Source organism: Rosa chinensis, chromosome 1, assembly GCF_002994745.2.
Source record: "Rosa chinensis cultivar Old Blush chromosome 1, RchiOBHm-V2, whole genome shotgun sequence".
Taxonomy (NCBI): Eukaryota; Viridiplantae; Streptophyta; class Magnoliopsida; order Rosales; family Rosaceae; genus Rosa; species Rosa chinensis.
This window is the reverse complement of record NC_037088.1, coordinates 55227778-55241992: the sequence shown is the minus strand read 5'-3', so window position 1 is coordinate 55241992 and position 14215 is coordinate 55227778. Positions and strand designations below refer to the sequence as shown.

The 14215-nt window shown below is 37.1% G+C and overlaps 2 protein-coding genes across 4 annotated transcripts; both read left to right on the top strand.

Annotated features, from left to right (window-relative positions):
• The first annotated feature begins 264 nt into the window (after window positions 1-264).
• LOC112177553 (transcription factor GTE6) lies at window positions 265-3149 on the top strand. Its single transcript, XM_024315837.2, has 9 exons — window positions 265-406; window positions 522-647; window positions 890-1099; window positions 1346-1423; window positions 1620-1844; window positions 2014-2112; window positions 2241-2299; window positions 2518-2668; window positions 2782-3149. The coding sequence occupies exons 2-9, from the start codon at window positions 522-524 to the stop codon at window positions 2998-3000; spliced, it is 1167 nt and encodes a 388-aa protein (XP_024171605.1). The 5' UTR covers window positions 265-406; the 3' UTR covers window positions 3001-3149.
• A 660-nt stretch (window positions 3150-3809) lies between these two features.
• On the top strand, window positions 3810-13537 carry LOC112182458 (E3 SUMO-protein ligase SIZ1). 3 transcript variants are annotated; one of them, XM_040519042.1, is made up of 19 exons: window positions 3810-4104; window positions 4211-4288; window positions 4413-4493; window positions 4992-5034; window positions 5322-5400; window positions 5678-5843; window positions 7249-7379; window positions 7707-7775; window positions 8022-8109; window positions 8229-8304; window positions 8905-8978; window positions 9337-9444; window positions 9665-9826; window positions 10394-10498; window positions 10585-10665; window positions 10755-11865; window positions 12251-12407; window positions 12512-12643; window positions 12839-13537. In XM_040519042.1, exons 2-17 carry the CDS (start codon window positions 4244-4246, stop codon window positions 12400-12402), a joined length of 2571 nt encoding a protein of 856 aa, XP_040374976.1. In that variant the 5' UTR covers window positions 3810-4104; window positions 4211-4243; the 3' UTR covers window positions 12403-12407; window positions 12512-12643; window positions 12839-13537. The 3 variants fall into 3 exon arrangements, with proteins under 3 accessions (XP_040374976.1, XP_040374978.1, XP_040374980.1); XM_040519044.1 differs by lacking the exon at window positions 7707-7775; XM_040519046.1 differs by lacking the exons at window positions 3810-4104; window positions 4211-4288; window positions 4413-4493; window positions 5322-5400.
• The last annotated feature ends 678 nt before the right edge of the window (window positions 13538-14215 follow it).

Sequence of the window (14215 nt, the reverse complement as noted above, 5' to 3'; positions counted from 1 at the left end):
TCCTAAAATTCCTTATGCCTATGCATATTGTAGTTACAGCTTTGGCTTACTACATGTAGTGTAACATTCTATTCAAGCAGAATGAGATGATGAAGCAACTTCCTAACTATTCATTACATAAGAACAAAATGGATTTTCACAATTTCGAAAAATAAAATAAAAAACCCCCGTAAAACACACCTCGGTAAAACATAACAGTAAAAAATCAATAGGGGGAAGGTAACAAAGTCCTAATTAACCATTGAAACAAAGAAGGGTAAGCAAAAAAAAGGAGGGGAAACGAACGAGGGTGGAACAAAAGCCGACGCCGTTATATGTTCCAAAGCTTCACACCGCAGCACAAATTGTCTTGCACAGACAAATTCCCCTGCTGAAACCCAATCTCACCTCCTCCGTCGTCGTTTTGGTACCCAATTCTTCTCTTCTACGCATTTGTTCGTATAATCTTCTACTCTTTGGCAGTTCAGTACTAATCACTTGGTGTCAAAAACAAGGCCTAAATTTTCATGCTTCTGCTTCAGATGGATCAAGTGGAGGCACCAATTGTCGATGTCAGCCATGTTGGTGCTCTAGATTTTACTGGCAATGGTGTAGAAGCCGAGTCTTTCAAGCACCGCGTTGATGAAATTTTCGTTCAGGTTGACAAGGTATTCGAAAGCTAGTCTTTCTGCTCTGTATCACATAACTTGATTAAGTACAGTGTTACCCATTTTGTGATTGTGGTCGTAGTCTAAAGTTTGCAAATTTTTGATATGTAATTGTTGGATTCAGATAGCTTTCTCTTTTGGGTTTAACTTAGAATGCTGAATTGTGTGGTTGATCACGAGGGAAGTGTTAGTTGAGATTTGTGTAGTGATGTTGGGGTGATTATTTTTGTTGGGTTTTGTAGCTTGAGCAGAGAGTGAATGAGATAGAGCAGTTTTACTCGAGCGCGAGTAAAAAGCAGGCGAATGCAAGTAAGAGTGGCTCAGCTGTGAAGGATAAAGAGAAGCATGTTCCCAGTATGAAGAAGCAGCAGCAAGAGGCTGCATTGAGGGAGGCAGCTGCCGCAAAGAGAATGCAAGAACTCATGCGCCAATTTGGCACCATATTGCGTCAAGTAATTAACTTAACTAGCCATCTTGTTGTGTTCTGTGTGCATGATTCGAGATTTGTGCATGTGTGTAAGTATAATATTCTGTACTCTTGAAATTATCTGTTCTTCCATGTGGGAAGCACTCTGGTTATAATCTTAAACACCTCCAATTTGGCTGTAACATTAGAGTGTTTATGTGTTTGTGTGTGATGTTACTGATCAGTGAGTTCCAAGTTAGTTTTCTGATATAGATTTTGCCTCTGTAATCAGATTACACAACACAAGTGGGCATGGCCCTTTTTGCAACCTGTAGATGTAGAAGGTCTTGGTTTACATGATTATTATGAGGTAAAGTCTATTCGTGTTCTTCTAACATGTATCGCAATTGGTGTAGACATCTATTCATGTTATTCTGCGTATATATTTTTACGATGCTTTGCCTTGATCTGCTTGGCATCTCTCCCAGAAAGAGTATATTCATGCAATCTTATGGATTTCATGTAATGAAGAACTAATATATTTACTGTTGTATGCCACATTCTAGGTCATTGACAAGCCAATGGATTTCAGTACAATTAAAAATCAAATGGAGGCCAAGGATGGTACTGGGTATAAAAACGTAAGGGAGATATGTGCTGATGTGCGGTTAGTTTTCAAAAATGCGATGCAGTATAATGAGGAGAGAAGTGATGTTCATGTTATGGCCAAAACTTTGATGGCAAAATTTGAGGAAAAGTGGCTGCAGCTTCTGCCTAAGGTTACTGAAGAGGTATATCCCAACATGATGTACTATGAGTTACACTTTCCACCATGATAGTCTTCTTTATCATCCGTGGTTCAGTAATGCTGGTAATTTGGTATTACAGATATTCATGGCATCTTGGTTGATCATTTCTTGATAATCTTTAACTTCTGACTTCTGAGCAATATACTTGCAGGAAAAGAGGCTAGAAGAGGAAGAGGCAGAAGCACAATTAAATATGCAGCTTGCTGAAGAGGCTGCTCATGCTAAAATGGCTAGAGACTTAAGCAACGAGGTGCGTTTGAATATAAACAGCCTTCTTATGTGCATATAATTAATTTGGAATCGAAGTCATTGTAGATACATATCATTTACAATTGAAATAGTTCTTTGTTTTTAAATCCTCTGATGTCTTCTTTTCAGCTTTATGAGGTTGATATGCATTTGGAAGAGCTCCGAGATATGGTTGTTCAAAAGTGCAGGTTGTTTACTAACATCTTATCTAATTATAAAGTGCTTTTCATCTACATTTTGATATAATATATTGCAAGTAAGCATCTGGTGATGTGAGTAACTGAGTATGCATGCTTCGGTATCTCTCTGTGAAGTGAAAGAGTGATTATATGTTCTTGTGCACGAATTGAGTTACATATAATGCCTCTGCAGCCACCATGTCTTATTTTAGAGAATGTTGTTTCAGAAAAATGTCAACTGAAGAGAAGAGAAAGCTTGGGGTAGCCCTCAGCAGACTGTCCCCAGAGGATCTCAGCACAGCACTAGAGATTGTTGCACAAAGTAATCCAGGTTTTCAAGCTACCGCTGAAGAGGTGGACCTTGATATCGATGCTCAGGTCACTATTTATATTTCATTGTGGATTGTTGACAAACTTCTAGTTTGTTCCTATTTCATGTTCTTATACCATATGCAAGTGTTTGCTGAGTGTTCTATATACATGTTTTGCAGACTGAATCTACCTTGTGGAGGTTGAAGTTTTTTGTGAAGGACACTTTAGAAGTTCAGGCCAAGAGCTCAGCAAGCATGGGCGCCACCAACAATGACAACACTAACAACCATAACAGCGGTAACAAAAATAACATCAACAACGCTAACAATAAGCGAAAAAGGGAGATTTGTAATGCTATTGCCAAAACCAATAAAAAGAATAAAAAACCAGCTTCTTGATCATGCCGTGCTGTGGGAGGCAGCATTTAGGTTGTTATTTTCGCAATTCCGTTGTTGTAAGCTTAGGAAAATTGTAAAAACAGTTATGTTTTCTGTGATGTTTCTAAATGAAACAAGCGAAGTTAAGTTTTGAAGTCTGCTTCTGAATCTCCTAGTGGTGATGCTCTACCCATGTTTGCCGTTTTTACAACGAAATACAGATTAGAATATAGTTTCTACTTTCTATGCATGCTATGACTTCGTACTTGTGATGAGTAGTATAGTAAAGTACCATGCTCCCCTGGTCACAAAATAAGAACAACGTGGCAGAAAATCTTGGAAGGTTCAAACTTCAAGCCCCATCCAAAAGCTTTTGATTGAATTTATCGATCAAAATGCAATCTAGTATATTCAAAACATATACTTTTGAATTTGAGTAAAGGTTTGGAGTCCTCCTCATATACTTTTGAATTTGAAGTACTGAAACTCGTTATGGATTCTTCATCGAGTATGCTTACGAAAATGACTCTCACGAAAATTTGTCAAATTGTTCATTGGCCATTGATTAGCAATTTTTCTTGAAATTCACATCTGGCAGTAAATCCTACTCATAAAATTCTCTAGTATCAATTTTTTAATTTTTTATTTTGTTTTCAACAAAATCTGTTCGTTTAATTACCAAAAATAACAACCTGCTATACGGCTATACCTAGCAAAAATGTGACCAACTCGTGGAAGGTCTCATGTCAGCAGCAACTGTCACGTTGTACGGCCCAGACTCCATAGCTGGCGACCGATTTGCAAGACAAAGTGAAAAGTCCTTAACCATCTGTCTGACACAACTTTAAGAACTATCTATTGTTTCTCATCGTATTCTGAGCCTCTCAGCCCAACCAATCACACACCGCCAGCGAACCCACTAAGTCCTCGCCCGAAGCAGAGAACCCAAACCCGGACTTTTGCGCCGCCCCATAACTGAATTGCATAAATCGTCTTCACGTCCGCCACAATAACCAGTCTCTCTCCCAAAGTCTTTGAGTCTTCAGTTCAAAGAAACAAAGAAAGCGTCCTGATGATGGCGCCACAGTAAAACCCACCTCTCAATTCTCCGACTTGTCGTATTGGGTATGCATTCCACCACATGCAGCTTGTTAGATTTTTCTGGGTTTTGATCTTTTGATCCTTTTTGGGATTTGGTTTTTGATTGAGTTTCTGGGTTTTGTGGGTTCAGGTTTTGGGTGGGTTTATTGGTTTTGGAGCTGGAATGGGTTCAGATGCTAAGGAAATGGATTTGGTAACTCAATGCAAGGTGAATTTAGCTTGATTTCTAGTGTTTCAGTTTAAAGTTTTGATCTTTATTAATGTGGGTGTTGTAATTTGTAATTTGGGTTTTTAATTTGCATATTGATTGTGTTTTAATGATTGTTTTCTAGACCAAGTTGGTGTCTTTTCGAGTTAAGGAGCTCAAGGATGTTCTGACCCAGCTGGGTTTTTCAAAGCAAGGGAGGAAGCAGGTATGGTTTTGGCATCTGTATGAATGAAGTTTCTAGTGTTTATAAGGACCACATTGGATTCCAGTAGTTGCTTATTGTTGTTCTGTTCTGAGCATGTGATCTTGCTCTTTACCATTTAGGAGAGATTTTCTGCCTGTTTGTACAATGCTCGGTTGTTCGACATGTGCCGGCTAGTGTTGCTTTGCATTGATAGGATGTTTGAATTTGAGTCCATTTACAATTGTAGTTTAGTTATTTAGAAGCTTATTTTTGGGAATCATGTTTATTACGATTTGTCTAGAATCTTGTGTTCACATGGTTTAAGGTTTCTTAGTTACTTTTCGCTTGCAGCTCTCAATCAGACATCTTATAGCCGGTTATTAACTCATTCTTTGAAGGAGTCTTTGCTGTCTAAGTTAGTTTTCTATGTGTTCATCTATCCATTGAGTAATGTAGGGGTTTTGTTTCTTCTAAATTTGTCATATGAGGTAAACTGTTGTACATTTCTTTGCTTCGCAGGATCTAATTGACAGAATCTTAGCATCAGTTTCAGACGAAGAAAGTAAGTTCTTCAATCACATCATCATCCTCACTCCAGATAAAATTTTGTTTTCTTTCTGGTCATTGTCCCTATTGACAAACTGCAGTAATTTACTACTAGTACAAGTGTACAACCAAGTGGTTCAGGCGTTTGGCACAGGCACCAGGCTTTTTTCTAGAATTATTGCTTAGTTCCTGTATAATTCGTCGAGTTCAGATAGTCAGACTCATAGTCCTTGTTCTGACATGCCTTATGCTTCATTAGAAATCTGATTAAGCTTCTTGTATTTGGTCATAAATTCTGCGCAGCATCCAATACACGCAGTTTATCAAAGAAAAAACACATTGAGAAGAATGGAGTAGTGCAAGTAATTGATGAAGCTTACAGGTGCTACATTTGTTAGCGTTTTTATCTGTCTTTCCTGTTAAGATTTTATTTTCTATTTCTATAGTTATGTGCTTTTTGGGGTTTTTCGGATCTTCAGTTATGTTTTTGGATTATCTATAGTGTGTTGCAATTACTGAGTAGATACAATTCTGTATTTCATGTGCCTTCTTCTAACTCTTCCTCGTATCATTTTCTGTGTGATCGGAAATCTGTGTTATTATTTTCTTCTCTCTATCTCATGGGCTTTTGAACTGGACTATCTATTGTATTGTTTCAGAAAGATGCAGAGTACACAGTCAACGGATTCTCCGACAAAGGAACAAAGTGGTTCAGATGGCTGCAGTGTGAAGCCCTCTAGAAAGGAAGTTAAAAATTTGAATGTGACAGACGTGAAGATTTCTTGCCCCTGTAAAAGTTCATTGTCAACTGATTCAATGATACAGGTTTTGTACATTTGCTTTAATTAAGATCCTATAAGTGCTTTATTTTTCTGTTTGTTTTCATTGGTCTGTATGCATGCAGGAGCATTCCAGCTTTCATTGCAAATTGAACTCAAGTTGCTTTTATGCTCCTTTTATTTTCTCCATTTTCAATTTCTATTGCTAAATTGGAGTCTTTAAAAGTATGCGGTATACCTATTAGAATGTAGAACAGAGTGAGCCTATAAAAAGAAGGCTTGAGCCAATATGTCATGATGCCTAGCAAACTATTCTATGTTTCTTCCTTCATGCGAATGTTTGTATAAAAGGTTCTAAATAAATTGGAATTTTGATCCACATGTACAAAATTACACATTTCAGTGGTGATTGCTTTGCCTAATATTGTAATGTCTATGGGTAGTCAATCTCTTCGGTATCATTTAAGTTGTAGGATGATGATGCACTTCTAGGGACATGAGAGGAAGTAGGTGCTTAATGAAATCTCTGGTATCATTTCCCAGAGAGTTAGTGAAAACAAATTCAACTTATTCTGAAAGTGTGATAAGGTCAATATGTGCATGCTCGATGTTATAATTCTTAGGGTTTAGGAAAGAAAGACTGAAGTTTTTAGGTGTTATAGTGCAGTTGTCACATAAGTCTTATATGTAACTCTCTGAAGATTACACTTTTCTTGAAATACAACAGACTGAGACTTTTGAAGAAACAGTAGGTAATATGGATTATGGCATAATTCATAACAAGTATCTAAGAAATTAGTCTGAGGATTATATCCCTTAGGTTGAAGTCAAATAGCACTCTTCAAAATTTCATCCATTTCTTCCTATCAATATGGAGCCATTTTTTCCCAAATGGGGGTTATCTGATTTTTCTCTTCCGCTTGATCTGAGCCAGGGTGAGTAGAACTTCAGAAGTTTGTATGAAGCCAAACAAGACCCATTAAGAGCATCTGGTTTAAAAAAAGATCCCAATTTCATTTGCTAGTCATTTTCTTCGTTATGCTCTATAGTCACCAGGATTTCTCCAACCTATTTGCACTCTGTATGATAGTAATTTAGTGTGAGTGCAGCTTCCTGAAATTCCGTTCTTTTGAGAAAACTTGTGTTGAGATACTGAACGCGCGGGCACACACACATATATATAGGAGCTGCATTTCCCTTATGATCCGAATCAAACAAGTTATTTGCACCTTGGTCTATTTCAATACTTTTTTACTTATTCTGTTGTAATTGGCGTTATTCCTTCCCTTGCACGTTTACTTATTTCCTCCTTCATTTCCATTTGAAAGCCAGTTATGGGCCATTGTCTTATCTACTTGTGAATTAATATATTTTACATTTGTCCTTCCTACCTTATATAGAGCTAGTTGCAAAAATAGAACCTGACTAATTCAGTTATATGTTATCCACAGTGTGTAGATCCAATATGTCAAGTTCAGCAACATATTGGTTGCGTGATTATTCCTGAGAAAACAAAGGATTGCAGTCCACCAGTTCCGCCTCTTTTCTACTGTGAAATGTGTCGTCTCAAACGAGCAGATCCGTATGTATTGTGCATTTCTAATTTTGGTTTAATGTGTCTTTATTATGAAATGAAAATATGAACTTCCAATTACGAAGCCTATTGTTGAATACATGGAATGGAAGGTACCTTTGGTTTGCAAAGACGTGTTTGATGATTTAAAAAGATGTGTTTAATTAGTACCCCTATCAGAAAGGTTATTGTATGTGTAACTTTACCAATAGTTCAGTGACTTAGGATGAGGTTCAATGGGGATTGTCGTGATAATTATTGTTGTCAATGCCTTTTCAGTTTGTTTTGTCTCAAATGAGGGGATTTTGATATTTTTGAATTTATTCCAATATACAGTTACTGGGTGACTGTGGTGGATCTAGTATCTGCAGTGAAGTTAAGTGCTTCAAATATTTCAATTGATGGGTATATCTCTCTCTCTCTCTCTCTCTCTCTCTCTCTCTTTCTCTCTCACATATGAAAACTGATTCCCATGACTTATAGTTCTCTTTCCATGTTTATGCAACATGCAATTTTGTTATTTTGCTTAAAGATGTTGAAGTTGTAGTCTGTTAATTATATTCATCAGTTGTAATATTCCTTGTCTTCTTCTTTTTATTAAGTCAGGCGTTCTGATACAATTAATTATTATAATGTTATCAATGGTTTCAGTGCAAATCCAACTCAGAATGTGGAGAAAAATTTTCAACTTTCCAGAGCCAATAGAGATCTACTTCAGCATAATGAATATGATGTTCAGGTTTGTTTATTTTATTTAGTGTTTAACTGTGAAAAGTTATCTCTGGTGATAGTTGTGGTCATTCAGTGAGTACTTGCTTTGAAAATTTATTACTTACTTGTTCTAGCTATATTCTACAGGCTTGGTGTATACTTCTCAATGATAGTGTTTCATTTAGGTTGCAATGGCCTCAGTCTGCAGAATTACAAGTTAATGGTATGCAATTTGGTGATCCTATCCCATTAATTATGATAATATAACTAAATGTGTTGCTCTCTCTCTCTCTCTCTCTCTCTCTCTCTCTCTCTCTCTCTCTCTCTCATTTTCAATGATGGTGCATTGAACTGGTACCTGCTGGGCTTTGGTTTTTCCCTTTTCATCTACACCTATATAGAACCAATGGAATTAAGTCAAATATGTGGGCTAATTTATGGAGGCAGTAAACCTTTCTGTTAGCTCAAGGTGGGTTGAGTCAATAAGCTCTTGGCAGAGTCAAACGCCTCTCGGCTTCAGCCTTTGCGTACTGTATCTTTTCTTTCAAGAAAGCCAAACTCTTCCCGAAACGTCAAAATATCATACCAGTCCATTTATATATATATATATATATATATATATATCCTCTATTCATGTGCCCAAGAGAGAACAGGTCTACTGAGTTTGGCCTGCTATTTTTGGCATCTTGGATGACCTAGAAATTAATTCTTTTGGTACTACTACAGGCTGGCTAGACTTGCTATTGTGCTTTCCTTTTAAAATTCCAGTAAGGAAATGAATCCCCTCTGATTAACTAACATTAAATCTGTACCCTATTTACAGGTACGAGTGTTAGGGCAGTTAATAGACCTGGACATCAGTTGTTAGGTGCTAATGGCCGTGATGATGGAGCATTAGTGAGTCTATTTCACTTTTGTTTTTATACATTTTTTTTATTTTTTAAATTTCTTTTCTGCATGGATTAATTCACAATCCAAGGCACTCCACATCTATGGATTGCATACCTCATTCTTGATGTTTAAGTCTCATTAGCATATATATTTTTGGATCCATCCTTCGTTTTGCAGTGTTCTAAAATTGTTTGTTGAACATTTTTATTTGCTGTATACTTTGGATGTTGTACCTCTGCCCTCTGGTAGTTGCTTAATTTTTTTTTAGAACTAAAATAATTTCATTTTTTTTTTTTTTGTATAATCAGATCCATATATTTTAGCAAAATAGTTTTAAGTCTGAATTAACCTTTCTTTATGTCAGATCACATTTTGCATTGGGGAGGGAATCAATAAGATTTCATTATCAGGATGTGATAATCGTGCTTTCTGTTTTGGCGTCAGACTGGTAAAACGACGAACATTTCAGCAGGTACAACCTCACTGGTTCTTATATAACTTTCTTTTTTTTTGTTTTTAAATTAGTGAAGGAACATTATTGATCCATGGCAACAAATCTGATAATTCTTTACTATTTATGTTCAAATATTAAATTCCAACAAATGATGGAAGATGTTAGAAAGCAAGCTTCAAATCTGAATTCCATCCCATCTCATGAACTGCATTTATTCTTTTTGCAACTTAATGTAAAGGTTCTCAACCTGATTCCTAAAGAAGAAGATGGTGAGCTTTTTGAGGATGCACTTGCGCGGGTTCGTCGTTGCATTGGTGGTGGGGCTGCTATGGCACATGAAGATAGTGATAGTGATTTAGAAGTGATTTCAGATTCAGTTTCCGTTAATCTCCGGTGCCCTGTAAGTGATGGTTAATTTTTTTTTGATAGCATTATGGCCTTTAACTTCTGTGTGCTTTTTTTAATGATATTCTGCTTGATGTATTCATGCTTGGAGGGTGATTGGTTATACATGAGGTGGTCTGGATCAATTTTTTATAACTTTTAGATGCTTGGAATGAGCTTGCCCACAAATATTAAATTTATATTGAGTTTCTGGAGTTTTCGTCAAACCTTACAGCCTAAAATCTTTGCTCATGCTGAGGCCTCCTAAAGAAGAGCTGGGCTAGGCCGACCCTTTCATGGTCTAGAAGTCCAATGATGCGCTCCACCATGTCTCAAAAGCTCTTCTTTTTTTTTGTTTGGTTCAGGCTTACCTCTGGCTAGTATATTGGGTATTGAAGTGCTGGCTACTATGATATGTCATCTTTGGTCAAATTTTTGTTTTTATCTTTTTGGCTTTGACTATAGCATATATATGAAGTGCCCAAGTTATGAGTAAAATAATTGTATAGTTTATCTGTAAGCTTTTGGTGTATAGTTTGTAGATAATGCTGCCTATGGAATAATGTGTACATGTAATTGGCAGATGAGTGGTTCTCGAATGAAGGTAGCTGGCAGATTCAAACCTTGTGCTCACATGGGTTGCTTTGATCTCGAAACTTTCGTGGAGCTAAACCAGCGATCTAGGAAGGCAAGTGATACAACATACCTATAAATTGTAAATTTTTATTCTTTAAACATCAGCAAATATGAACATGTGGCATTTTATTATTGCAGTGGCAATGCCCCATATGCCTCAAGAACTACTCGTTGGAGGACATCATCATTGACCGTTATTTCAATCGCATCACAACTATGGTAGTTCCTGTAACGGAGATTATCTGAGTTTATGTAGTGTGAAATTATATGGAATCAAAGACATATCTTTCTGTTTATTTGGTGCACAGATGCAAATTTGTGGGGAAGACATAACAGAGATCAATGTGAAGCCAGATGGTTCTTGGAGTGCAAAGACTAAAGGTGAGTTTAGCGACCTTGCGCAATGGCACTTTCCTGATGGATCTCCATATGTTGGTATGGATTTGGGAACCACAGGACAGTCCAACCCAGAATCATGTTCAAACCAACACCATAGGTTTATGTCTAATCATGGTGGGGTGAGTGAAGTTGGTAAACATCTGGGTGATCCATTAGACAAAGAATTTGAGGCTTTCGAGCAAAAGGTTATAACAATGAGCAGCAGTGACACTTCCTGTGGCAGAGAGGATGAAGACTTTATTATGAATCAAAAAAGCAGTGTTCATATAGATGTCTCCGCATATGATGACAACGAAGTCAATTCACTTTCTCCTAATTTTGCCTCAACATTTGAAATTGGGAATGGTACTTCTGCTGAAGCTGTTAATGCTGGTATTATTATTCTCAGTGACTCAGAAGATGAAACAGTCAACTTGGTTTCTCCAAGAGTTATCAACAATACTTGCCCAGTAAGCAGCAGTGCATGCTCCCTGTCTGCAGCTCCTGGCATTTCAGACCCATATGCGTCTTGTTTGGGTCTTTTAAATGGAAATGGTAATGACACTGGGATGTCACAATATGCATATCCTACTGGTACTCATGCCGATCCTGGGTTCCAATTATTTGGTACTGATTCAGATCTCTCCGATGCTTTTATTGATTTGGAGCAGACATCAGTTGATGGTTCAGCTCCAATGAATGGTAACACATTGGTTTCGGATAAAAATCTAGAACCAAGCGGACATGTCTTAAACTCTTCTGTTTCCCATACCAATGCTAACTTGGCTAGCTTGGTTGATAATCCTTTGGGCTTTGGTAGTGAGGACCCCTCAATGCAAAGTTTTCTTCCAAGTCATCCCTCTTGTTTGTTGGAGCAGTCTGATTTTGGACAACATCAGCCAGTCTCAAATGGCATTACTAGTGATTGGGTTGCTCTTAGCCTTGGTATAGGTGAAAGTGTTCCCCATGGCGTTGATGCAAATGCTGAACCTGCAGACACAAATGGACTATATTCAAGAAACCAATGTGGATCAAATAAGGGTAAAAATCTTCAATTATTTAATAATTGCTGAAAGATTTTACTTAACATTGGAAGAGGAATTTATATTGTCCTAATGATAAAGTCTCAAATTAAAGATTATTATATGATTTCAATTATTTTTGCTCGATAAAATGTCATCTTGATCTCTTGAAGACTGGTATATAATTATGTCAATCCTAATATTTATCAAATTATCCATATAAAATTATGTATATTACATATACATTCACAGTGATTAGGGTCTTGTTCGATTCTTTCAATTACTTAGATATCTGTTGATTAAAGAATTCTGCAGGAAGGCTCTCATGTGGTCTGAATTTGTTTTGAATATGAGGATTTTGATGTTTCTCTGTCTAAATGTTTCATATTTTGAATCATATGCAGTGGCTTTAATCACGGATAAAAATGAGGGATCTAAGTCGAAATCTAACAGAGCAAATATAAGGAAACTTTCAGATGGACCTTTCTCCTTTCCCCGTCAGCCACGGTCTGTGAGACCGCGAGTGTATCTGTCAGTAGATTCCAATTCTGAATAGACAAGGTTGTTGCTTAGTTAAGACGCCACTGGGTACATAATTCATTTTCCACAGTTTCTTTTCACTTTTGGTCAATGACGATTCTGCATTTTTCATCTTATTCCTATAGGATAAACAAACACCTTAATTTTTGTAAGTTCAAGGTTTCAGCCATGTGCAAAGCATTTTTGTTGGAAGTCCCTCTCATCATAGATTCACTCTCATTTTGTTAGGAGCAGTTCTGGAGCCTCTTTATTTAATGGTGAGCCCTGAATTAACTGCTAATGTTTCAAGATCCTGGATCAACGTTTGATTAAGATATTTGCATCATTAATATGTTGACATTTACCGAGAAATGTATCATAAAGTAGAAGTCAGCTGAATAGTCTGCATGTGCATATTGCACATACATTTTCTAGCAGCTAAGTTTGTTCTGACATTTTTTTTTCTTTCTCAGGTAGGTTTGACTTGCTCCACTGGAACCAATTCTGAACTGAAATTGCCATCGCATAGAAACTAATTCCTATAAATCCACCACTTGCTTATAAACAGACGTAGTGGAAGCCTAACTGTTATAACTTATAACCAACAGGCGGGTGCTCTTTTAGTGCCTCCCGGACCATCAAAGTTTAATACTTTTAGATGTTTTAGCTGCAATGTAAAAAAAATGAGTTTCAATCTGAAAGCTAGTCATGCCTGTAGCATTTTGTACTTTATCATAGTAGCAGTGGGTGGGTTCCTGTTTCTACCCTATATGGTTTATTGATTGGATATATACTGGAGCTGAGTGTACATAGAAGATAACATGGAAAGTGTGGATTTCCATCCTGGCTTGGTTACTCTTGGACTTGAGATAATCTTGCAGTGTCACATTCGCCAATTAATATTTTTTTTTTCGCACAAGATAAATGCTTTTTGGTCTGTGCTGACTTTAGACACATACGGGAAGAAATGGGCACCGGGGTGAAGTAGGCTAAAATATCATTACATTAGTGTAACTGTTCTGTTCTAGTTACAGATTAGTGCCAGTGTTCGGTGGTTGAGAGGAGGTAGTAACCTGTAATTCCCCGAATCTGATGGCCAAATTTTCTGGTTACTTTTATTTGTACATACAGTGATATATTTGATATTCAGCATCTTTATTACTCCCCACCTACCATTGGTATTCTTTTGGCTGTGTTCTTTCCCAATTGCTTCTTTCTTCATCGTATAAGTAGTGAACTGAGAACTGTGCACTAGCTTGGTCATTTTCTAATATCAAAATTTGGGATCATAAAAGAAAAAGAGAAGATTTCCTTTTCTAAACCATGTAAAGCACACCCATAATTCACAATTAGAAAAGATGTATATGGAAAACACGTGCCTAGGACATTTCGTCGGACAATATATATGAAACCATCTATGACGACCCGTATTGTTGTGGGAGCGTAGCAGGACAGTACGTTAACTCCCACCGCCGGTTCAACGCTCAAGTATACGATTAGCACCACCGCCACCACAGCCACCAGTAAATTAAAACCCACATAAGATTCATCACCTTCTTGTATATCTCCATATACTTCTTGCACTATGCAAGTGTGTATTTTGGAAGCCTGTCACTGATCAAAACCCTTATTTTTGTCTTTGTGCTTCGGCAAAAGAAGAACCAGCACCATCTTTGTGCTTTCCAAAACGCCTGTCCCAAATTTACGTTTCCAGGCAAATGAGCAAGGCCAAGGGCAAAAGAGGCTCTTTGTCTTTTGTAGTTTTGTTCTGTCCCAGTTGTTTCAATTCTTTCTTCCTCTTTCATATATGGCTGTATTTATGGCTGGTTCAGTTTCTAATATCAAACTTT